This window comes from Acanthochromis polyacanthus, chromosome 20 (assembly GCF_021347895.1).
Source record: "Acanthochromis polyacanthus isolate Apoly-LR-REF ecotype Palm Island chromosome 20, KAUST_Apoly_ChrSc, whole genome shotgun sequence".
In the NCBI taxonomy this organism is placed as follows: domain Eukaryota; kingdom Metazoa; phylum Chordata; class Actinopteri; family Pomacentridae; genus Acanthochromis; species Acanthochromis polyacanthus.
In genome coordinates, this window is record NC_067132.1 from 29,640,313 (window position 1) to 29,666,542 (window position 26,230).

General features: G+C 37.3%; 1 protein-coding gene across 2 annotated transcripts in view; it reads right to left on the minus strand.

Moving 5' to 3' along the window:
• rps6ka3b (ribosomal protein S6 kinase, polypeptide 3b) overlaps nt 1-26,230 on the minus strand; it is a 71,720-nt gene that overhangs the window by 26,789 nt on the left and 18,701 nt on the right. Inside the window, exon 1 of one of the 2 annotated variants that reach the window (XM_051940123.1) lies at nt 11,218-11,335. The exons of the other annotated variant lie outside the window; for it this stretch is intronic. Coding sequence (XP_051796083.1) covers nt 11,218-11,259 — 42 coding nt within the window. The 5' untranslated portion in view covers nt 11,260-11,335. Of the gene's footprint in view, nt 1-11,217; nt 11,336-26,230 lie in introns of those variants that run through there. 2 annotated transcript variants of the gene reach the window in all.

The window sequence follows — 26,230 nt, forward strand, 5'->3', positions numbered from 1 at the left end:
CTACAAAATCTTTCACTTGATATTAATTGCAGAGGTTTTGTTGATATTGGCAGAAATATTTAAAAAACAATTAAAAAAATAAAGAAAAATATTTAAACAATTCTAAATATTTTTTTAAATTACATAGTTATTTTAAAAAACTTATTATTGAACTAATAAAATTATAAAATAATAATTAATCAAAATATATCCTGCTTTTACATGTATCTTACATGGAAAAAATTGTATTTATGCAATTAGTGTTGTATAAAAAATAATGCATACTAAAAAAATTATATTTTAAGAATAAAATAATTTGAATGATTAAAATAGTTAAAATAATTGTAATCATTCAAATAATCTTTTTGTTTAAATGTTGTTTTTTAAATGATTATTAAAACAATAATGAAAAAATAATAAAAATTAAAATCAGAACTGACAAAAAGGAACAATTATTGATTTATTTATTTTCAAATTACAAAATGCTGATCTTAAAGTCTAATTTTAAATCTGTTTTAACAAATGTGAATGTGTTACTTATGAAATCCTGGCGTGTTCACTGACCAGTCCAGCTGCTGACAAACAAACATCCTCATGAACAGATTCCAGCAGCAGCAGATCTCCCCGAGGACTCGTTTACCACCCACAGATTAAATCACCTTAAACTCTGAACACGTCTTTAACTCAGAGGAGCATCTGGCTGCAGGACATTTCATTATCCTACTTCATGAGCTCAGAGTGGTTCATTTAGTCGTATTTAGCTTAAATCAAGTCTGTTTTTAATATTCTGAGCTGACAGCACAGAGCAGGACTGTGATGGAGAAGTTCATTTAGATTTCTCTCCAATGTGAAACAAAACTTCACCAGTTAAATCCAGGAGGAAAATAAACCTGAATAATCATAGAAAACACTAGTTTTACAGTATTTGGAAAGTTCAGACAACATTTTTATGATTTAACTTTCATTTCAGCGATTTGTTTAAACTTTTTATTATTATAATATTAATATTTTCGTTTATTTTAAGATTTCAGCTGATCTTAATCCAGAAAAAAGTGCAAGTTTAAAAGACGGACTCCTGATATAGAATGAAATAGAACAGAATAAAAAAATAGAATCAAACAGAATAGAATAAACAGAATAAAATAAAACAGAAAAGAATAGAATAAAATAAACAGATAACTAGAATAAAATTAAATAATAAAAATTGAACAGTTAAGAAAAAACAGATTAGAATAAAATAAAATAGAACAGTTTAGAAAAAAATAGAATAGAATAAAATAGAACAGTTCAGAAAAAACAGAATTAAATAGAAGAGAATAATATTCTAATTAAATAAAATAAATACAATAAAAACTAATAGTGAAAGAGAATAAAATAAAATAGAAAATAATTAAATAAAATAGAATAAAATAAATTAGAAAACAATTAAATAAAATAGAATAAAATGAAATAGAAAATAATTAAATAAGAGACTAGACTAGAATAGAATAGCCACTAGTTAGTCATAACAGACGCTACTTTTTGTGCATTTGAATGACATTTCAGTGCATTAGCTCCCCATTGGACTAGTAAAAAAACAATAAATTAAAAATATCTGTATAAAATACTTATGTAAAAACTATTTTAAAATGTAAAGTAATATTCCATATGAAAAAAGAACCATTATTTATGAGATGTGGACGTTATTTACACCACTTACGGACAGTTTTTCTTTAAAACGACGCCTAACGTGTCTGATTTTACCACTTATTTAACTGTAATTTAAGAAAATCTGTAAACTACCAGCTCAGAGCTATTAAAACTGTATTTTTCTTCCCTGTACTCACAGTTAAGCTGCAGCGTTTTGCTCCACAGCGGTCTAAAACCGCCCCCCCTTTGGTTCTGGTTCTGGCTGGGTTGACGTCTCCGAGCACCAGGAGGCGTCGCAGCGACTTCAGCCGACTCCGGAGCGCTCGGATCAGACGGCTGACGGCCGGCGGAGCCTCGGACCGGCAGTTTGTCATCGTGGACCGAAACCTGAAGCTGCTGCAGCGACGACTCGGACCGACGGACTGAGTCCCAGAGAGGGGAGACCCGGAGGAGGAGGAAGGAAGTGGGATCTCCCCCTCCAGCTGTGACCTTCCACCCACTGTTTCCACCAGCTGCTGTGGAGATCCCCACTCTGCCCACTCCCACTGGTGACCAAGAGTCACGGAGCTATTTACACCCTCTAAGCATACCGACAGAGCGGCTGATAGCAGCAGAAACACTTTATTCACTCGTTTAACCCTTGTGTCGTCCTGCGGGTCATTTAAAGTTTGAAAATGTGGGGAAAATATATATTTTCACAGTTCTTTTTTTGGTGGAAAAAAAGAAGCATTATAATGTTTCTTTAAGAACATTCAGAAAAAAAAAATCAACCAAAATCCAGCGAAATTCGCTGGATTTTGGTTGGTTTTTTTTTTCTGAATGTTCTTAAAGAAAATATTAGAACTTTTACTCATATATATGTAATCACTTTAGATATTTTTAGGATTTTTTTGGACGATTTTTATTCATTTTTTAAAAAAATATTTACAATTTTTAAATTTTTCTATTTCTTTTCAAATTTGGAGATTTTTTAAAAATAAAACTTGTAAGGGAAACTTTTAAGGAATTTTCTTCCTGAAGATTTTGCAATTTTTCTTATAAATTTAAGGATTTTTTTTGCTGAATTTTTGGACTTTTTTTCAGACAAGGGAACATTTTTTTTTTTTGGTGTCTGTAAATGAAGATAACAGGATGATTAAGAATCTAAAATATGTGATTTAGCTTCTTAAATGTGAAGATTTTCTTCTTCTGTGACAATAAACTGAATATTTTTGGACAGGAAACACTGACTAACATTTTTAAAATCATTTTAAAGACCAAACAACTCATCAACAGCTAAAATTCAGAAATCACAAGTCTTAATGTGCAGATAAACTGAAGAAATTAAACTACCGAAGAGAGTGTGAATGTGTCAATGCAGCGATACTTTTATTTTGAAAAGCCAGCATTAGACAGATGAAGAATTTCCTGTTGTACGAATGTGGACATTATTTACAGTTTTGGCCTGTTTTTGTTTTTTAAGAGCCAAAATACAAATACATATATATATTTTTTAATTTAACAAATTTCGTAAAAATGAAAAAATATGAAAATAAGAAAAATAACTATATTTTTGTTGATTTAAATAAAATAAAAATAGAATTTTAAAGTCAAACTATACAAACACATTATATGAGTCAATTTTTGCTACTTAAAAAAACAGCATAAATATATCAGCAAATATCTGTAAGAAAACAACAGTTTTGCTGATTTAAATACTACAAAAAATAGTGTAGAGAATGAACTACTTTTAATAAAAAAATGCAGATTTTTTTGATGTGGAAGTTCTGTACAGTTATTGCCAGTGTTTTTAGTGTTGATAGGCAAATAAATACTTTTTAAATAATATTAATTTTTACCATTTTTCTATCTTTAATAACAGCAAGAATCTGTGAAAAAATGCCAGTATTTTTTTAAAGAACAGTGAATTGTTCACAAAATTTAAGTAGAAAAACGTACATTTTGTACAGTGGGTTTATAAAAAATACCCTGTTATTGAGTAAAATATCTGTATTTTGTGTTTTTCTTGCTTTTATTTCTATCTCTGTGAAGTCAGGCCTACATGAAGCCGACAAACCAACAGACCAAACCCACGGTGGACTCACAAAGACCACGGCGGACTCACAAAGACCACGGCGTACTCACAAAGACCACGGCGGACTCACAAAGACCACGGCGGACTCACAAAGACCACGGCGGACTCACAAAGACCACGGCGGACTCACAAAGACCACGGCGGACTCACAAAGACCACGGCGGACTCACAAAGACCACGGCGGACTCACAAAGACCACGGCGGACTCACAAAGACCACGGCGGACTCACAGATCCTCCACCTGTCGCAGACAAACACAAACACAATGCACACAATGCCGACCGACAACAGGATGACATTTCTTGGATTTCCTCCACCTGTTGTCGCCTCCGTTAGAGGTGAAGTCAGGATGGAACGACCCGACAGCAGCTGTAAAACACTCACTGGTTCATATTTATGGAACCATCAGGACTGAGCGGTTCACTGATAAACCAGAAAAGCCTTCAGAGAGCAGTCCTCCTCCGTGGCTGCTCAGCCCTTTCATTTCTAATGAAAGCTTTAAAAAATCCGTGGCAGAAATCACGGCACCACAGAATGTTTTTATTTAATATAGATGTACCCACAAACTAAAGGACCTTTTACTGAGCACAGGCGTGTGTTCTGCATGTGTACGTTATGTACGGATACCGAATCATGTGACCTAAATATGTAGCGGGAGGCGGGAATTGGTGGGACTCAGAAACACCAACACACTTTAATCAGTTGTTCCTTCTATCATTTCCGATGGATAAGTCCTGATTAGTCCTCAGAGGTGGATTTGTAGTAGGATCACAATCAGCTGATGTAGTGTTCACATGTTGTCATGGTTACAGTGACACCATGCTGCTATCTGGCAATGATACAAAAATCTTTAACAAATCAGTGGATCCAGACTATAAGTCGCATCACTGTTAAAATCTGATCACTTGGTCCTTGTGTCATTTCTGACCTTCACTGAAAATTTCATCCAAATCCATTAGTCTGTTTTTGAGTAATGTTGCTGACAGACAGACAGACAGGAGGACAGACAGGAGGACAGACAGACAGACAGACAGACAGACAGACAGACAGACAGACAGACAGACAGACAGACAGACAGACAGACAGACAGACAGACAGACAGACAGACAGACAGACAGACAGACAGACAGACGTCAATCGCCACATAACTCCGGGAGGCTCTACCTCCTCGGCGGAGTAACAAATATTACTTTTTGTTGCGGTCAGACTAAAAATTCATTGCTGATGAGTCGTTTTACAATCGAAGAAGTCAAACATTAGCTTGTTAAAGCTTCTCTAATGTGATAATTTGCTGGTTTTCTTTGTTTTATGTGGTAGTAAGTCAGTATTTTGGGGTTTTTAACTGCTGGTTGGTGACTAAAGAAGTTCTGGAAATTAGTTTTCTGGCGTTTTTATGACAGATAATTGAAGAAAGACGAGAAAAAGACAAAACCCAAATGTGTCACTACACTGCGATTATCAGAGCTGCAGCAGCTAATCAATTAGACCGAACACATTCGTTAAAGGAACAATTTCTCCAAATGTGTCCAGCAGGAGCGACGTTCTTGTGAATTTATGCAGTTTGGCTGGAAAAGGAGGCATCTGGCTGAGAATTCACTGAGACGTTTGGACGGAGACGTGTCAGACGGAGGAGAAGACGAGGGACAGCAGAGACACGACTCACATCCAGCTTATTATTAACGCCGCTCATAAAAACAGACGCAGGAGGGACCTGGTAATAAGAAGAAGAAGACCGTCCACACTGCTGTTGTGGAGCCTCGTATCTACGTGTGTGAAACTGAAAGATCCTGTTCATCTAAAACACCAGTGTCCAACATGAGGCTCGTGGGCTAAAACCGGTCCTCCAGAGGGTCCAATCCGGCCTTCAAAGTGGAAAAATTACAGACATTAACTGCAGATTGAAAATTAGTAGAATTGAAAATTTAAAACAATTTCTAGACCATGACAAGTTGTTTGGATGAGAAAGTGAAATACCAGATTGCACATTTGTTCTTTTGTCGTTTTGTGTCTCATTTTTGTTGTGTTGTAATTTTTAGTTCTATTTTTTTGTTACATTGGAATTTTTTTGTCTAATTTTTTTGTTGCGTTGTAATTTTTTGGTCCAATTTTTTCTGTTGTAAAAAAAACGATAAAAACTATTTTTTGTTTTGCTTCGAGTCATTTGTCTAATTTTGTTGTCGTTTTGCATTTCCTTTTTGTCTCGCTTGTGTTTTTTGTTTCGTTGTTTTTGTCATTTTGTGTTTCCTTTGTTTTGCTTCTGCTTTTTGTTTATTTTTTGTCATTTTGTTCCTTTTTTTATATTTTTTTGTCTCGTTTGTTTCCATTTGTTTGTCGCTTCGTAACCTTTGCCTCTTTTTTTGTTGTTTTGTGTCTCATTTTTTTAATATTTTGTCAGTTTTTGTCGTTTGTTTAGTTTTTTTTTTGTCCGACTTCTATCGTTTTGATGATAAAGTAAAACACTATATCATTCAGATACCAAAGACTAAACGTTGTGTTCCTTTGTAGACACTCTGATCTGGAAGTTGTAATGTGGAAATGATAAACTGAGGCTGAATGTTGTTGAAATTAAATTTATTTTTCTTTAGAAATTCCAGTTGGTTCATGATGTTTTACTAAAAATAATCCCTTAAATGTGAATATTTTCAGAATGTACTTTTTTTGTGCACTAAAACAAAGGAAACATTAGGAGTTGTGGTTATTTACAGGTTATTATGGGATGTTTTTTCTGGTCACTGGAGGGTAAATTGGGCTGAACGTAGAACCTGAACTGATCTAAAGCTTTTTCCACTGTTGCTCTCAGTTGCAGCGGGAAAAAGGCATCAGCTGAACGCCTCAAATGTCAATGCAATGCAAACGTATGTGTCTGTGTGTCTGTGTCTGTGTGTGTGCTTGGTGTGTGTGTTTTGTGTATAAACCTTCTCCATGGCAGCAGCGATCACGGATTGAGCGAGTGGGATTCCATTCCAGACAATCTGCGCCCTCTAAGCCCGTTACGCAATCAAATTAACGGGCCGGATGGCGACCACACACACACACACACACACACACACACACACACACACACACGCACACACGCACACACGCACACACGCACACACGCACACACGCACGCACGCACGCACGCACACGAGCACATGCACGCTGGGGATTTGTCAGGTTAGAGGCATAAAGTGCACTTCCACTGGCCTTGTGCGGAGCTCAGATAACACTTAAAGGCCCAGAGATAAATAAAAACCCGTCAGTCTGGCAGGAGAAGACGGCGGCTAAAATCATGAAATCATAAAAATCATGAAATCATAAAATCTGCTGCCAAACCTTCCCGTCGCTCCACACAGCAGGTAAATGTGAGTTTTCCAGTTTGCAGGAACAGAAGAGAAAGAGAAGAGCTCCACCTACAGAAAGTCAAACTGCATCGACTTCACTGAGATTTTTCTGCATCCTGACACCGTCCGTCCTCTAAAATCTGAGCAGTTTCTGGGTGTTTTTGTGACTCAGTTTCATTTTTAAACACCTAAACCACAGGTAGAAGCAAAGACAACTCAAAAACATCCAGTTTAACTACATTTAAATCTGCTAAAACATAATTATGCTGCATACACTTTCTGCTGGTTTCACTGTTCTTACAGCCTCTGATTGTTACAGTAGTTCACTTTTAAAATAATGTATATTACGGACTAAAAGCAATTTTTAAACTCTTATTTTACAGATGTTCCCTGTTTGATGATGTAATTATGGATACTATCGAGAAAAACTACAAAAAAGGATTAAATAATATAGCAATGGTGAAAAAAAAACAGGTGAAAACTGTAAATGACATCCTCAAAAGTCTACTTTTTGAGTTTTTGAACATTATATTGTACATTATACAGTTTTTTAACCAAATGTCACAGCCAGATATTAACCAAAAATGTTCTCATGCGTCTGTTGGTCACAGCTGAGTGCAGAATTTTTGGTTTTTACAGAATCTCATTCATGCAAGCAGTTTATTTTAGGAGATTATTACATGAGACATGCAGAATGAAGTGATTTTGATGAAGTGTCTTCATTTTAAGCTTAGATTTGGTTCATTTTTCTGACTGAACTGCACATAAAACATGACTAGTTCCAGTAAAGTTGTTCTAAACACTTTAATAATGTCATAATAATGGATATAAAGTGACAGCTGCTGTGATATATCATTCATGTAAGTGAAAGCACATTTATTTTCTATTTATTTCGAGGTTTTTCCCCGTTTCTTAAGCGTACGTCTGGGTGCAGAGAGACTAAATGGAAAAGGAAAGAAAACATGAAACAGACGTTGAATCTGAGCAGAGCACATGATGGAAGTACAGAGAAAGCATTAAGAATAGATGAGGAGGAGAAGAGGGAGGACATCATCATTTATTCAGGAGCTGGCAAGACGAGACCCTCAATCACTGCCTGGCTCTTCGTTCTGCCGGTAACCGATCTACAGAGAGGCTCAGAGGAACCCAGAGCTCAGAGACCAACTGGAAAATGTCTGTGTTTGGTCAGAGGTGCGATTTTACAGGGTAGAAACCCAAACAGAGGAGCAGACTACAGCTCCCAGGGTGCACCTCTGCAGGAATCCTCCAATCAGAGAGCTTAAAATGATCCTCTGTGAGCTGAACATCAAGATTACACTTGATGAGACATAAAACAGACTTTTAAAGCACTTCTGCTCAGTTTGGCAAGAAGAGAATCCTTAAGATATAAATTAAAATAACTGTAAACATGCAAAATAATTTACAAAATATTAAAATTTGAAATAATATCAAATTTTAATACTACTTCTGCGGCTAATAACTATTACTACTACTACTACTACTAATAGTTACAATAATAATAATAATAATAATAATAATGATGATAATTCTAATAATATTAATCATCATCACCATAATAAATGCAAATAAATTAAATTAAATATTAAGTTACAATATGTTAATTAAGTTATATATGTTAGACAAATTTATTTTAATAAAATAATAATCCTCATTATCATAATAAAAAATACAAATAAATTGAACTACATATATTTAAATAAAGAATTTGTTAAAAAAATAGATAAAATATGATAATAATAATGTATTATTGTTAATAATAATAATAATAATAATAATGAACACACTAATAATTATTATTATTATTACAATCATCATTATAATCACAAATGCAAATAAATTTAATTACATATATTTAGATAATTTGTAAAAAAAAATACAAAAGATGATAATAAAATAATGTATTATTATTGAAAATAATGATAAAAAACCAATAATAACCTGACTTCCTGTGGGCTCAATGATCGGATGATTTTTGTGTTTTTAGATTATTTTAGATTATTAACAGAAACAAACTGCAGCCTGACTAAAAACAACATTTGGACATTTTGTCCTGTAGTTTCTAGAATTGTCCAGGAGAGTTGTGTTATTTTTATGTTCTGGGACCCTGAAGAAGTCATTAAAAGTGAAAGTTTGGATTTTCAGTCAGAGAAATATTTTCAGAGACAGCGAGAGAGAAAATAAGATGTGGACACGGAGAGGACAGCTTTGTCGCCATGCCAACCGTGACGTTACCATAGTGATCTGTCCACAACAAACAGAGACACACACACACACACACACAGAGACACACTTTGCTGTGATCTGCTGGACAGTAGATCCACTGTCTGTCTCTCTCTCTCCACCTTCCCTCCATTCATTCTCTACCTCGCTCGCCCCTCTTCCTCATTAGAGAAAATCAAAGCGCTTCATCTGCTGCCAATCGACACAAAAACACACAAAAAAAGAACGCAACATGTGCAAGTGTCGGCCTTCTCTGCACGACGGGGAAAACTAATCAGCGCTGGCTCGCTGCAGCCCACATTTCTGATCGTCTTCCAGCAAAGTCCAGCGATAAAGCAGCGATCAATCACAGCAGGGAGGCCGAAAAGAAACTAAAATCTGACGCAGTTCAGCCTCTAAATCAGCATAAAAGTTCTGCAGCAGCTTTTATCATCTGCTAACATGTAAAGAATGAAAAAAACAAGAATCAGGTGCACATTGCAGCTGTGCAGCATCAAGTTTTCTATTCATAATCAGCCAAAAACACGCCGAGTCATTTCTAGAGCGATGAGTCACAGCTTGAGTCATTCTGGACAAGTTTAGAGTCACTATGGACAAGTTTTAGATCACTTTTGGACATATTTTGAGTAATTCTGGACCGGGTTTCAGTCATTTACAATAAACTGGACAAATTATGGGAAGTTTCAAGTAAGTTGAAATCATTTTGGACAAATTTTGGATCATTTTGGATGAGTTTTAGATAATTTTTGGACATATTTTGAGTCATTTTGGACAAGTTTAAAGTAATTCTGAACAGGTTTAAATCATGCTTGGACACATTTTGAGTCCTTCTGTTCCAGTTGTAAGCTATTCTTCAGTTTTGAGGCATCTAAAATGAGTTTCAACGCATTTTGGACAACTTTGAGTCATTTAGGATAGCTTTTTAGTCATTTACAATAAACTGGACAAATTGGGGAAAGTTTCAAGTAAGTTGAAGTCAGTTTGGACATATTTTGGGTAATTTTGGACAAGTTCTAAATCATTTTTGGCATAAATTATACACCATTTTGGACAGAGTTTGGGGAGTTTCAGTAATTTTTGATGAAGGTGGAGTCATTTTGGGCAAATTTTAATCGTTTTGGACCAACTGGACAGACTGAGGCAAATTACAAAGTTGAAGTCTTTTCAGACAAATTTTGACTCATTTTAGACAAGTTGTGAGTTGTTCTGAACATGTTCCACTAAAAAAAATGTGGCAAATTTCAAGTTATTTTTGACAAAGTTGGAGTCAGATTCTGAGTCATTCTGGAGGTCTGCAAACTGGTCAACTTGAATTTCATACATTAATAATAAATGTCAGAAAATCCTTTGAACAGCTCAAAACTTTCAGATATTTAAACTATTGTTGTAAAAAAAACTCTTAAAACCAGGCATAAATCCCATGTGTGAAGCTCCAACTGTTGACTTTTTGACATCCTTCCTTAAAACACAACCTCAAGTCGGCTCTACTGTCATCTAGTAATGGGGTCTGTGCAGCTTAGCTCCTCATGTAAACAAGATCCTGCTGCAAACCTGGAAGCCCGATAACGTCAGAGTCGACGACGTTTGCTTTATTTTGTTAAAACTTCATGAAATATTTTTACGGCAACATTCATAAACAAAGCGAAAAGGCGTACAGTTAAGACGTTCAGTGCAAAAATAGACAAGGGTTCAGAGGGTTAAAGCGAGATTATTTCATCCTGTTGCCAAAGCAAAGTGGCATGTCTGCTCACACACACACACACAAAAAAAAACAATACAAACACAGACATGATGCCAAACAGTCTGTGTGAATCACAACGAAGCAAACACAGACCAGATAGCAAACGGCAATCTGTAATAACAGTCTGTATCTGTGCATGACGTACGTGTGTGTGTGTGTGTGTGTGTGTGTGTGTGTGTGTGTGTGTGTGTGTGTGTGTGTGTGTGTGTGTGTGTGTGTGTGCGCTGTACCTGGTATTGCCTGTTCCTAACGTAAAATAGAAGCGTCTTCATCGCGCTCTTCTCCTGTCACAACGACGCGCAAACTGATTAACTGACGAACTTGTTACAGCGCCGAGGGACACACACACACACATACACATACACACACACACACACACACACAGAGGAAGGCCCTCCAGCTGTTCACCGCGGCGATTAAAGCATGTCCTGTCATTGTTTCCCTGGCAACAACATCTGCACAGGAAGGCACACATCTGTCCAGCTACACACAGACAGATGCACACAGGAAGCAGCCGACACAACACAACAAACTTTACGTCACCAGTGTTTTGAGTGGAGCTTCGAGTAAAAGAGAATATTAAAAAGTTAATTATAGTTGGGAGACTCAGCGCTGTGATTTCCTATGGGGAAGCTAACGCATCGTCTGTCCAATCAACACAACACAACAAAGACGACGGAAACGCAATCAAAGAAATAATCACCGCAGAGGAAGAAAATAGAAGATAGGTGGGATGAAAGGAGAGGAAACACAATTACACAATGACGGAGATGAAATTCTATATCTGCTCCTGCTAACTCTAAAAAAAATATCTAAACAACAAGCAAAAACTCACCAAATGTTCTGCTGTTGCCTGCAAGAGTGAACACAAGACTCTTCATGTGCTGCTAGCATCCGTTATTATTGATGCTGATGTCCCCACAACAGGAAAATCCTTAGTGTTAGCACAGCTAATGAGGCTAACGTTAGCTTTGATGGTAGTAATTATAGTAGTAGTATTTTTGAAGTAGTAGTAATAGCAGCAGAAAGGTGGCTAACGCTAGCTTTTATGGTTATAGTAGTGGTAGTGGTAGTGGTGGTGGAAGTTAAAGTTGTACTAGTAGTCGAAGCGGGAGCAGTAATGTGGCTAACATTAGCTTTGACGGTGGTAGTAGTAATAGCTGTAGTAGTAGCAGTAGTAGCAGCAATATCCAGTGTATTACTTTTGTTTTTGATGGTGATGTCCCCACAACAATAGGGAAATCCTTAGTGTTAGCACAGCTAATGAGGCTAATGCTAGCTTTGATGGTAGTAGCAGTAGTATTCGTTGTTGTTGTTGTAGTAGTAGTTAAAGTAGTAGCTGTAGTAGCAGCAATGTGGCTAACGTTAGCTGTGATGGTAGTAGTAGTAGTAGTAGCATTCGTTGTTGTAGTAGTAGTTAAAGTAGTAGCAGCAGCAGAAGTGTGGCTAACATTAGCTTTTATGGTAATAGTAGTGTAGTAGTAGCAGCAGCTGCAGTGAGGCGGCTGTTAGCTTTGATGGTAGTAGTAGTAATAGCTGTAGTAGTAGCAGCAAGTGGATTACTTTTATTTTTGATGGTGATATCTCCACCAAATAGGAAAGTCCTTGGTATTAGCGTGTTATGCGGCTAATGTGTTTAACATTAGCTTTGATGGTAGTAGTAATAGTTGTAGTTGTACTAGTCGAAGCGAGAGAAGTAATGTTGCTAACATTACCTTTGATGTTAGAGGTAGCAGTAGTGCTAATAGTCGTAGTAGCAGTTGAAGAAGTAGTAGCAGCAGCAGCAGCAGCAGCAGCAATGTTACTAACATTAGCTTTGATACTAGTAGCAGTAGTATTAGGAGTAACAGTAGCAGCAGCAGTAGTGTAGTTAACATCAGCTTTGATGGTAGTAGTAGTAGTCATAGTAGTAGCAGTAGTAGTACTAATAGTTGTACTAGGTGAAGAAGGTGTAGTAGTAGTAGTAATGTCACTAACATTAGCTTTGATAGTTGCAGTAGTGGTAGTAGCAGCAGAAGGAATGTGGCTAGCATTAGCTTTCATGGTAGTAGTAGTAGCAGTAATAGTTGTAGCAGTGGTAGATGAAGTAGTAGTAGCAGCAGTACTAATATGGCTAACATTGGGTTTCATGGTAGTAGTAGGAGTTGAAGTAGTATTTGAGTAGTAGTAGTGGCAGTAGTCATTCAGCTAAAGTTAACTTTGATAGGAGTAGCAGTAGCAGCAACAATGAGGCTAACATTAGCTTTCATGGTAGTAGTAGTAGCTGAAGTAGTAGTAACAGTAGTAGAATATGGCTAGCTAGCATTAGCTTTGATTAAATGCTAACCTGCAGTCACTTTAAAGACATTTACTGATTTTACAGCTGCAACATCGCAATGTGTGTTGAAAATCTGACTCTGTTGTCAATCACAGACGCAGAGACAGGCTTCTTCCTGAAGGGGGCGGGGACAGCAGCAGCTAACCTACATTTAAAGCTACAGGCACAGAAAAAAAAACACATTTACAGCAGTACTAAAACCTTTAAAGGAGAGGAAACGAGAAGAGGAGTTAAAGAAAGGAAATAGACTAGAGGAGAGTAAACAAAACGTCACGATAAATCAGAAGGGAGGCCAACTGAGAGGACAGTATGTGAGCGTTAGAGCTGATCCTGATCTGAGGGGAAAACCGAGACATGAAAATCCACATGAGGAGGAGGAGGATGAAGAAGACAAGGAGGAGGAGGATGAAGGTGAGATTGGTTTAGAGCCTCAGTGTCAAATTCCAGCTTGGGTCAGCGAGACATTTCAGAGAATTTTCCCCGTCATAGCATTAAAACTCAATATTTTCCACTGTACATCAAACAGAGAGAGCATATGAATAAAAACAGGACAGGAAATGAACAGAAATCCAAAAATAAAAGCAGAAACATCTCTAGAGGAAACCCCCCATCATCAGAGGAAACTCCCTCCTGACTCTCCAGGAACTTCTATACATACGAGATTAAAAATATCCAGAGGAGAGTGCACTGACATGTTAGATGGGACTTTTCTTGCTTAGATCATGGAAATTTAATATTGTTTAAGAACAAGTAACCACTACAATAAACTGATATCGACATTGTTTACAGTTTTGGCATGTTTGTTTATAAGGCTAACATGAAAATTAAACTTTTTTGTAGAATTTTATGCACAAAATAGATACAAAAACAGTCAATTATTAGCTGGAAACAGTAGATTTTTTACAGGGTGGGACGAGAAATGTTTTTAGTTTTATTGGTAAATGAAGCTGAAGGTCAGAGGTGAGAGGTCGTCCATGACGGTCCTCACAAGTACAACAGAACTGTTTCTGTCTGCTGCCGCTCCGTGATTGGTCCGTTCCTGGAGAGTTCAGGAAACGCGGCGCCGGGTTACACAGATTACATCATCGCCCCATGACCTCACAATGGCAATACCCACAATGCCTCGTTCATAGCGCGGACACACACACACACTCTGACCCTCCTGTTACCACACACGAATTCACCGACTGATTCTGACCAAAAACAAACTGAGACCAGATAAAAAAAATCCTTCCTCGTCTTCCGTTTCGTTCGTTTATTATCTGCCTCTTCACTGCAACACACACACACACACACACACCACGTGCACACACATACACACACTCCCTCGCTCCGTGCCTCTCCCTATCAATCAATAATTTTCTTCCTCGCTCGCCCTCTGGATCCATCAATATCCACTCTAGCCGTCGTGGGTGGGGCGGAAGTTTCCATTTTAGGTGTATAGGCCTCAACACACACACTTCCTGCCTCCCTCTAACACACACACACACACAATGAGGAATGACCACACATTCAAACAAACGGCCGCTAAGTGCCGAACCCAAACTCTAAAATAACTCCTTTTACAGAAGAACTGACAAAGCCTGAAGACAACTCCTTTAGTTTATTCAGCAGCAGTCTACACTGTAAAAAAAAAGCATGTTTTAAACTGTCATTTTATGAACAATTTACTGTAATTTTACAGAATTCCTCTGTTTTGTTAAATCACACATACAACTAGTTAAAATCACATTTTTTGAAACTGTATTAATTTATACATAAAGCTGAAATAACAGGTCAAAAAACTATATTATGCAATTAGTTTTTTCCCATGTATGACCATAAACAACACACCGTTTTATTTTTATTTAAATCATCTCAAAAATATTGATTTTCAAAAATTTGTCAACTTTTTTTGGGAGACATTTACTGCTATTTGAAACAAAAATAGGAATATTAAGAATTTAAAACCGTAAAAAATAAATATATAAATAAATGATTATTTTAAGGATCTTTCCTATTTTGTTAAATTACAGATAAATGTCTCATTACATCACAGAAAAAAAATGTATTCCACCTGTCAAAAACTGAAACGCTAAGACATTTTTAAAAAGTTTAAACCTATAAATAATTTCGATTTTATGAACAACAGTTTGTTCTGTTATGACATTAGATCATAGAATTATTTTATGATATGTAAATCAGCTAAGAATTACATAAGTTTACACATATATTGGCATTACTTATAAGAAAAATAGTGTATATTAAGGATTGAAAAATGGTTAATTTATTTTTATTGTAGTTTACATGTTTTCGTTGCATTAAAAGACAGTTAATGTCTAATAAAATATCAGAAAAGTATTAACTAATGTATTAAACTCAGCAAAAGCAGTTAGAAGTAAAAATGGTAATTTTTAAAAATTAAATTACAAGTAAAATCCAGCAAAATAACACAAAAAAAATCCTGCTGACTAACAACAAACAAACAAAAAAACCCATAAAAAACAAACCAAAACTGTAAATAATGTCCATTTCATTAATTTGGTCTTTACAATGCCTGAACATAAAATTATAACATTTCACTGCATGTAAAACAGAAAAAAATAGCATTATTTTAGAGATGTTAATTATTTTAAAGAAACATTGTATATATTAAGGATTGAAAATGGTAAAAAAAAAAAATTGAGCGTTTTATTAATTTTCCTTTTTTCGTGAAACTACTGCTAATAACTACTAAAATCATAGAAAAAACAATGCATTCACACGTTAAAAATTTATTTATACAAATTCTTTTTCAGTGTGTGACTGTAAAATTACTCTGATTTACTGCATTTAAATCTCACTATTTTAAAGATATTTGCTGTTATGATTACATTGAACATTATAGTATTCCACCATTTTTCACATTTTTTTCACCATTTTTTAGCCACAACAAGCAGCGACTCACAGGTTCAGAGGTTGCGACCGCTGAATCTGTAAGTGGATTTTAAGTTGTTTTTTTAAGGAAGCGTCTCGTCTACCTGATCCTTCCGTCAGACAACACGCACCTGGAGCGTGCTCAGTGTGTGTGTGTGTGTGTGTGTGTGTATGTGTGGGCGTTTAAAAGACGCCAGAGAAAGTCAGTCCAGATGGCCGCAGAAGATTAAACACCATCTGCCAGCGAACGCGACGCACACGGCCAACACACACACACTCAGGGTGATTTATGGAATCTGAAAATGACTTCTAATAAGGAAATTCATTACGTTTTTAGCATTTGTGGTTGAGAGGCCTTTGTTCCCGTGGGAGTAATGAATAATTTAGTTTAATCTGTCAGGAAAAATGGTCTGAAAAGAGAGAACGAGGGTCCACATGTTGTGTCAGACTCTGTTACAGTGATTTTACGCTGCGTTAGCCGGCTGCTGCTGCTGGAAAAGTTGTGGCTGTTTTGGACTTTCCCTGAGAAAACATCGACTGGATCAGATTCCCTGACGTCGGTGCTGACATGTCTCATCCAGCTCAAATTAAAAATGGAAAATAAGACAATACTGTGATCATAAAACTTATTGCTAATAAAGAAAGATGGATAACCAGAACAAATGAAATGTTATATATTAAACATTCTTTAATAATAATAACCTAATAAATTTATTATCACTGCATTTTTTCATCTTTCACTGTTTTATCACTTTATTGCCAGCTGGGGTTCATATCAGCCAGCATTATGAGTTACTCTTTTTCAGGGTAATCTTTGGCTGCCTCCTAAATTAGACGATAGCCGATAGCATAGCCTGAGCCACTGGGAAAGCAGCTAACGTCCTGACTTGTCGATGTGGTTGGGTTTGTGTTCTTTTTGTTTAGCAGGTTGTGTCTATACACAGTTAGAGCAGAGTTTTAAAGATAATCTGACTTCAGAAAGACTCCAGAAAACGTTAGCCACAAGCTAAGAGGCACAGCAAACCTGTTAGTGTTAGCATTAGCCAAAAACGGCTTCCATCTGCACTGACACCAAAAATGAATTATTTTAACCATTTTATTGTCCACTAACTCCCAAATCTCACAGCTTTATTAGTTACTGTATTCCAAACATTGTTTCAGGATGATCTGTGGCTGTCTCCTGATTTAGCCGATAGCTGTTAGCATAGCTTAAGCCACAGTGAAAGTAGCTCTTTTTCTGATTTATGAAGACAGCTGTACTTCTTGTTGAGAGATGTGTCTTTGAGCAAAAGAAAAATAAAAGTTCATCTTATTTTATAAAGATGTTACGGTACTCTGGCTAGCATTAGCCACAGGCTAACAGGCACAGCAAACCTCATAGTGTTAGCCTTAGTCCAACACCGTCAGATAAATAAGTTTCAGTTGCACTGACATCAACAAGTGAATTATTTGGGGATTTTTCTGTCCATATTTACAAGCTCTATTAGTTAATATTTTCCAGCCACACTTTAAGGGTTTGTGGCTGTTTACAAACTTAGCCGTTAAGTGCTAGCCACTGTATAAGTAGCTAATTTCATGATTTGTATAGATGGCAGTGCTTTTTGTGATGTTTTTGAGATGTCTGTCAGTTAGAACAAATAAATAAAATTAATCTGATTTTTTAAAGATGCTACGGTCTTCAAGATAAGAGGCAACGCAAACTTCCTAGTGTTAGCTTCAGGTTCTCATTTTGTAATTAATTATTGCTTGATAACACTGCTGGATATTGATTAACAACAATTGTGTGTTAACAGCTTTAAACAAAAGGTCACGCCAAGGTTTGTGCCAACACTGGTTGATGTCACGGCTACTTTATTCAGCCGTTAGTCATGACAATACACATCTTTTTAATAGCATCAAATAGCTAACTAGAAAAGCACTCAGAGAGTGCAGACCTCCGCCAAGGATAGAGAGGAAAACAGGAAACCCATGCAGTAAAGGATCACGAGCTGGAATCGAACCTGTGTCTCTGACACAGTTCTGTTTACGAATCACCTTCTTAACCAGTTGAGCTATCTGGACACCTTGTTTGAAATTTGTTGGACGACATACTAACCTATGATGTTTTTGTCATATTTTGGACCACATACTAAAAAATTCAAAGTGATCCAGAATCCTTTCCAGATTGCCACCAAAATGAAATCTGCTCTTCCTCCTACCATAGTCTACATCCCCTCACAATTTCATCTGAATCTGCCCGGGCGTTTTTGAGTGATCTTATGTACGTACGTACGGACAGACAGACAGACAGACAGACAGATGCCGGGTGTCACATAACCTCCTTGGGGGAGGTAATAAAACACAGATTTATACATCAGTGTGATATGAAAACCAAAACTTGCCAATTACAAGATTTTGGGAAAAATGTATTGGAGATTTATTTTTTAAGTTTCGCTCATGTCCTGTTTGTTAACATGGAGGGTCATATTTTTTCTAATTTTTTTTTTGGGGGGGGGTGGATTTTTGTGAGGCAAATAAAAGTGGTCCAACAGCCAGCATGTGCATAATAAGGGCAGTTTTGAACCAAAACAAACCTTAACTGATGGATTTAGAATTTGATCTTGAACTGTACTTCAAATTAAAAGCTTCTCTGTGTAGTTTTTGTTGTTGTTAAGAAACAAGTTATTCATGCTGTTAAGGATTAGTGTTATAATTACGCCTATTTACCCAGTTTAGGAACCATGTTGGATCTGATGTGTTCTTTAAAACCAGTTCTGATCACATCACTGCTCCAGTTTAGCTGCAGGTCAGACTGGTTTTTACAAAATACATTCATAATTTTAATCAAGTTGACAAGCACCTAAGCAAAAAACATGCACTGATCAGATGAATTCACCAACATATGGCATCAGTCTGTCTAATGCAGGATGTTTTATCTGTGCTTTGTGTTTTTTTGACTCGGGGCCGACCAGAAAACTCAACCAGAGCTTCGTCCAGATGTTCAAACTGCTGCTTCGCCCACAATGATCAAGTCGAGGAGACTCAAACACACTCTGCTCACTGAACAGAAACCATCTTTTAAGACATCTAAGGGTTCAAACGGCCAAACGAGGAGCTAAAGGGAGTCCCAATGGACATCTTTGGATCCTTAACCTGGAACCACCTGGCAGCTGCTCAGGAAACATTGTAATGCTCAAAGAACCGATTGATTAATCAATGACAGGGTTTTTCCCAGGAAATTGGTTAACGGATACCTGACACGTTTCATTTTGTAATCAATAATCACCTCCCCTGTTAAATACATGCTACTGAATTGGAGTCCCTGGTGAAATTTTTATCATATGTCCCTAAAGCTTTAAAAAATACACTTAAAAAGCAAAAATAGCTCTGTTATATATCATATTTAGCTGAATTCTTGCAATTTTTAGACTGCTGAACATACAAAATATGCAATTTAAAGAGTTTTCAGTGGATTTTTCTTTAATTTAAATATTCTATAAATAATCACATGCTGCATCTTTAAAATTTCATCGTCATTTTCAGATCAAATTTGAAACCAAAAACAGGCCATGCAGCTGCAAATTATGCTGTATTTTCATGTCATAGCATACATGACATGTATATTCATACTGTCATTTATGTACACATCCAGATGTAAATCCATCATGCCCTGTACATTATGTGTCTCTTCCATGACTTTAGCTGTGCAGTTCGCTGTTTTTTTATGACTTTAATGAAATTATATGTCCTTAAAGCTTTAAAAAGTACTTTCATAAAGCACAAAGAGCTCTGTTTTATGTCATTTTTAGCAGAATTTCTGCATTTTGTATGCTAAACATACAAAATAAGCAATTTATAAAGTTTTCAGTGAACTTTTCTGACAAATATTCTATAAATTATCACACGCTGCAGCTCTAAAATCTCACAAAGTCACTTTCAGATCAAATTTGATGCCAAAAACAGACCATTTAGCTGCATTATTTTTAGCCTTTTGTAATTCTTGTCTTGCTGTTTTTCATGCCCTATCTGTATCCAGCTGCTGTAACATCTAAATTTCTCCAGTGAGGGATCAGTAAAGTTCATCTTATTTTGTATTTTCCACCAGCTTTAAGCGGATAATCATAAAAATGCTAAAAGATTCAGAAGAGCTGCCTAATCTCAGAGGACGATTCCGAACCTCGCAGTTACAAAACTCAGATTTGCAGATTTATTAAATACTAAAAAAGTAATAATAAAGCATCTAAAGATTTACAGCCTTATTAAAAAAAACTACAAAGCTGGTCCACGTGTCGGTCCGTGTGTGTGCACGAGGTTCCGGATGGAGGTCAGAGTCGGCTTCTCCCACAGCGAACAAGTGACCTCATCCTGATGAGACATGATACCGTTCAACACGCACATGCTCACACACACACGTGCTCACACACACACACACACACAGCGTAGCAGCAGCAGCAGCAGATGGCAGCAGATGTTAGTTGGTCCCTCAGAGAGCAGTGATGTTCCTAACGCTGTCTGGAAACCATTTTCTGCCTCGCTGGGGGCGTCGCTCAGTGTGTGTTTGTGTGAATATGAGTGTATGATTAGGTGTGTGTGTGTGTGTGTGTGTGTGAGAGAGAGAGTGTGTGTGTGTGTGTGTGTGTGAGACAGTGACTCAACAACGAGCAGCAGCACAGTCAGTATGTCAAGTGAATGTGTTCTCACAGTCGCATCCCAAGTAATGCTGAGTGTTACCGACTCAACGACCAGCAGACTGACTGTGCTGTGATTTAAGTGTTTGTGAGTCTGTGAATGAGCGCCGAGGAGTGTGTGTGTGTGTGTGTGTGTGTGTGTGTGTGTGTGTGTGTGTGTGTGTGTGTGTGTGTGTGTGTGTGTGTGTGTGTGTGTGTGTGTGTGTGTGTCGGTGAAGTGTCTACGCTAGCAAGGACCGCCGAGACCTTTTAAGAGATTACAGTAAAGCTGTGTCCTGGAAAGATGACAGTAGAAGAACTACAGGAGCTTCTGCATTCTGATTATTTCCACTATTTTTTAATAACATTACCATTAAGCTAACATTAGTCCCAGTCCATAGCTTCAAGAGATGAAGTGCTTCTGCAGCTAGCTATGCTTACAAACAGTATATAGCCGTCTTTAGCTCTGCAGTTAGCTCCTTTGATGATTTTAGGGATGCAGTTATTTGTTTTTCGTGACTAACTGTACATTTAGCTCTTTCCATGACATTAGCTGTGGAGTTAGCTGTTTTTCATGATTTTAACACTGCAATTAGCTCTTTCTATGTCTTTAGCTGGGCAGTTAGCACTTTTTCCTACTTTAGCCTTGCTCTGTCTATGACTTTAGCTGCTCAGTTAGCTTGTTTTTCAGGCTTCAGCTGTGCAGTTAGCTCTTTTTCTAGACTTTAGCTTTGCAGTTAGCTTGTTTTTCAGACTCCAGCTGTGCAGGTAGCGCGTTCTATGACTTTAGCTGTGCAGTTAGCTCTTTTTTTTTTACTTTAGCTTTGTTCTGTCTATGACTTTAGCTGGTCAGGTAGCTTGTTTTTCAGACTTCAGCTGTGCAGTTAGCTCTTTTTCTAGACTTTAGCTTTGCAGTTAGCTTGTTTTTCAGACTCTAGCTGTGCAGTTAGCGCATTCTATGACTTTAGCTGTGCAGTTAGCGCATTCTATGACTTTAGCTGTGCAGTTAGCGCAGCTGTGCAGTTAGCGCATTCTATGACTTTAGCTGTGCAGTTAGCGCATTCTATGACTTTAGCTGTGCAGTTAGGTCTTTCTATGGCTTTACCTGTGGAGGAAGCTAATTGGCCAGACTTTAGCAGTGCAGTTAGCTCTTTTTCTGACTTATCATTATTCTTTCTATGTCTTTAGATCTGTAGTTAGCTCTTTTACTGATTTTAGCTTTACTCTGTCTGTGACTTTAGCTGTGCAGTTGGCTCTTTTACTGACTTTAATTTTGCTCTGACTATGGCTTCAGCTCAGTTAGCTCTTTTCCTGACTTCAGCTGTGCAGTTAGCGCTTTTGCCAGACTTTAGCTTTGCAGTTAGCTTTTTTTTATGACTTTAGCTTTGGTCTTTCTATGACTAATTGTACAATTAGCTATTTTTCCAGATTTTAGCTATGCAGTTCCATGTCCAGTCCATGTGATGATGATTCCTGTAGCAACACAACACAATAATGCAAAATAATAACGCAAAATGGTTTAATTTCATGTTTTCTTTGACCAGTATTCTAAAAGAAAAGAATAATCGTCAATACGCTCCTGTCTGTGGATTTATCATCAGTTAGCGTTCAGTCAGTGTCCTCACAAGTATAGAATAAGTATCTGTGTCAGCTCACACTTGAGACTTTCAGCTACGTGACCAAGAGAAAGCTGCTTCATTACCCCAGTTTAACTTGAGACAACACACACACACACCTGCACACACACATTTGACACCAATGGAAACGTCCAGCTCACTCATTAACAGCCTTGTAATATATTCAGACTCACACCCATTCTGATGCCATTTTCACAACGTTTTCACATCCAGCTTCTTGCCTAAGAGCTTCCGAACGTGTGTGTGTGTGTGTGTGTGTGTGTGTGTGTGTTCGCTGCAGACTCTGGAGAGTGAGGTAATGAGTGCTCAGCTCTTCTCAGTCGATCCATAAGCCATCTCCTCTGCATTTAAAAATCGATGTTTGCAGCTGCCCTGCCTGCCGCCAACACACTCTACACAACACACACACACACACACACACACACACACACACACACACACACACACACACACACACACACACACACACACACACACACACACACACACACACACACACACACACACACACACACACACACACACACGAAGGCCCTCAAAGTAAGATCAAAGTCAGAGCTGTTTTCTTCAGGTGGAAACATCAGGCTGCTGATCATGTTACATTAAATCTTGGTACCCTTTAAAACCTACATCCAAGCAGTGTGTATGTCCATTAAATCATTACCGAACCAGGAGCTGATTGAGCCCAATCACGTTCAGTCTAAGTTGGGTCTAGATAAGTCGAACACCTCGGTGGATGAGGGAATCAAAAAACAGTCACTAAGAAAAGACATGATCCTCTACAGAACCACACAGAATCGACAGTTTTAAAGGATAAACCTGCTAGTGAGCTGATAGACAGCTGATGTTCGAAGGACTCTAGAGTTTCTGTTCCAGTAGAGGACGTAAATACAGACTCGAGCTGAAAACAAAGAGTCATTGAAAACAGTACCAAACAAACATTACAATCTCACTGGAAACCGATAATCCTACGCCATCCTATATTTTTAAGGCTAGTTTTTAACTCTTCACGTGATCTTTTCCGAATCACAAACGATTGACAAAAAAGTCAACAGGGACTTGAATGGGTGGATTTTTAACCCCAAACCACGAGCTTTTCCTTAACAAGGAAACAGTGTTAGAAAATACCAACCTGAAATTAAAACGCAACTGAAAAGCATTTGAACAGGGGTATTTTAACCCAAGCCATTACCTCATCCACCACAAAACCAAGTCCTTCTGGTGTCTCAACTTAACCAAGGGGGTTTTGTGTTGCACAAACAGTAAACATCAGCTGAAAACTATAGAAAACAGTAGAAACATAGTGGAAAGTAAAATTGTAGCATAATCCATGATCTTTTGTTGAACATAACCAAGTAGTTTTGGTGTCCAAACAGGGACAGAAAAGGACAGAAAAGGGTGACTAAAAATGAGGACACAGCAACTGGAAAACCCTTGAATTGGAGTATATTAACCATAACAATGAGATTTTCTTCAACGTAACCAAGCAGCTTTGGAACCTAAACTAAACCAAGTAAATCTGTAGAATAAACAAAAGAACGCAGTTATCAAAAACAATGGAAAACAGTGACGAAAAAGTGGGAACGGCAACTAGAAATCGCTTGAATAGCCATATTGTTACTTAAATCGTGATTTTTTTCTGCAGGTAACCAAGTAGTTTTAGAGATTAAACTTCTCCAAGACACTTTGCAGACAAACAGCATGTCTAAAAAGCATTTTTTTTTACCTAAACAATCATCTTTTCCTAAGCATAGCCAATTAGTTTTACACCTTGAACTTAACCAAGTAGTGCTGTAGTGCAAATAAAAGCAAACAGTGGGCGAAATCGACAGAAATGAGTGACTAAAAACAAGGAAACAGCAACTGGAAAACCCTTGATTTGGAATATATTAACCCCAACAATGACATTTTCTTCAATGTAACCAAGTAGCTTTGGAACCTAAACTTAACGGAGTCATTTTGTCGGATAAACAAAAGCAAACAGTGAGTGAAAACGACAGATTGAAAATGAAAACAGCGACATATTTTACCCTTAACCTAAACTTTTCCTAAACAGAACCAAGTAGTTTCGGTTCCTCAGCTCAATCAATGAAAGCCGAGTGTAAACAGTGACTGAAAATGAAAGGAAACTCAGACTCCAGTCCTGTGATTGTTGCCTCCTCCAGCGTCCTCATTTAGATTTTATTACCCTTTAAATGGCCAAACTGAAATTAAAACCTGCAGGCTAATAGAAATAAAAAAGGCCATAAAAAATAATAAGTAATTTCACAGCCTTTATTACAGGAGATTAATATATTTTAACGCCATAAACTGACACAGTTATTACTCATTATCTTGTGTTATTTTATCTCCCTGCTGGCGACGGAATACTTCACTATTTTCCATATCACTTCACATAAAGCAAAATTATGATATGACAACTTTATTGGACTGTGGCTGCTTTATAATTGTTTGTCAATCAGATTTAATCATCTGTGAAGTCCCTTAGGATTGGTGTGTCCTATCTTGTATTTACACTACTGTTCAAAAGTTTGGGGTCTAACAGGAAATTCCATGTTTTCCATGAAAACTCACACTTATAACGACGTGCTACAGTGATGGCAACAGCAAATTCTGATTTCAGCTGAAAGTTGTTGGCAGGGGGGGCTGAAAAATGAGCAAAAACATAATAATACTAGACTTGTTTAAGTCAGGGCTATTTTTAGATCTATCAGATGCTGTATTCTAACCCACCAATTACTGCAGTAAGTCTGTTTTTTTTCGTTGTAAGAGGCTGTTGCTAGGAACGCTAGATTCATAACATCGAATTTTAAACAAAAAATTGTCTCAGATCAATTATTTCACCGGTAATCAGCTGTGTAATACACAGGATGATGTAGAGAGCTGGTTAGATCATGGGTAGAAGCCAGACACGGAGCTGATGGGGTTCTATCCGTCTTGTCGGCGTTTATTTCACTCTAGCTATGACAACCTGCTAACAATATATTATTCCTTACATACATCTTACATGTGAAAAGTAATCCCACGAGCTCTTGTTTCCTTACAGCGCTCATTAGAGCATCCATAGGCTGAACAGAAGTCCGGCATCTTTCGCGAAGCTCGTCTGCTGTTTAAATAACTATGCTGGAGTCAGAGGGAGATAGTGTGTAGCTTAAGTGTTGAATGGCAAAACCAGCATTGTAAAAAATATCCGAGCACCTTGTATAGTAGCTACACATGTGACATTTCTATAAAAAAATAAAAATAAAAAAAACAGTTTTGGCAATCAGTTCAAAATTCAGCGAATAATTCCACTTTGAGATTCAGCAGTACCTCTTGCCTCCATAGATGTCTATGCACCACTGCCTCCACTGGCACCGTTTCAAGATGGCGGCGCTGTAAGCACGTCTCTCGACAGCCTATGAGGCGTCTACGTATATATGTCTATGGCTGGGCCGTTTACAATCGAACGATAGCTTCAGTGAAAATCTCGCGGGAGTCTAACGACGTTAACATCAGCGACAATAAAGTGTTCAAATTTGAAATTAAATCGGTGGAAATCCGCGGATCCACGGAAAATTGCCATCCCTGGTGCTAACATAACCGCACAAGGGTTTTCTAATCATCAATGAGCCTTTCAACACCATTAGCTAACACAATGTAGCATTAGAACACAGGAGTGATGGTTGCTGGAAATGTTCCTCTGTACCCCTATGGAGATATTCCATTAAAAATCAGTCGTTTCCGGCTAGAATAGTCAGAACAGACA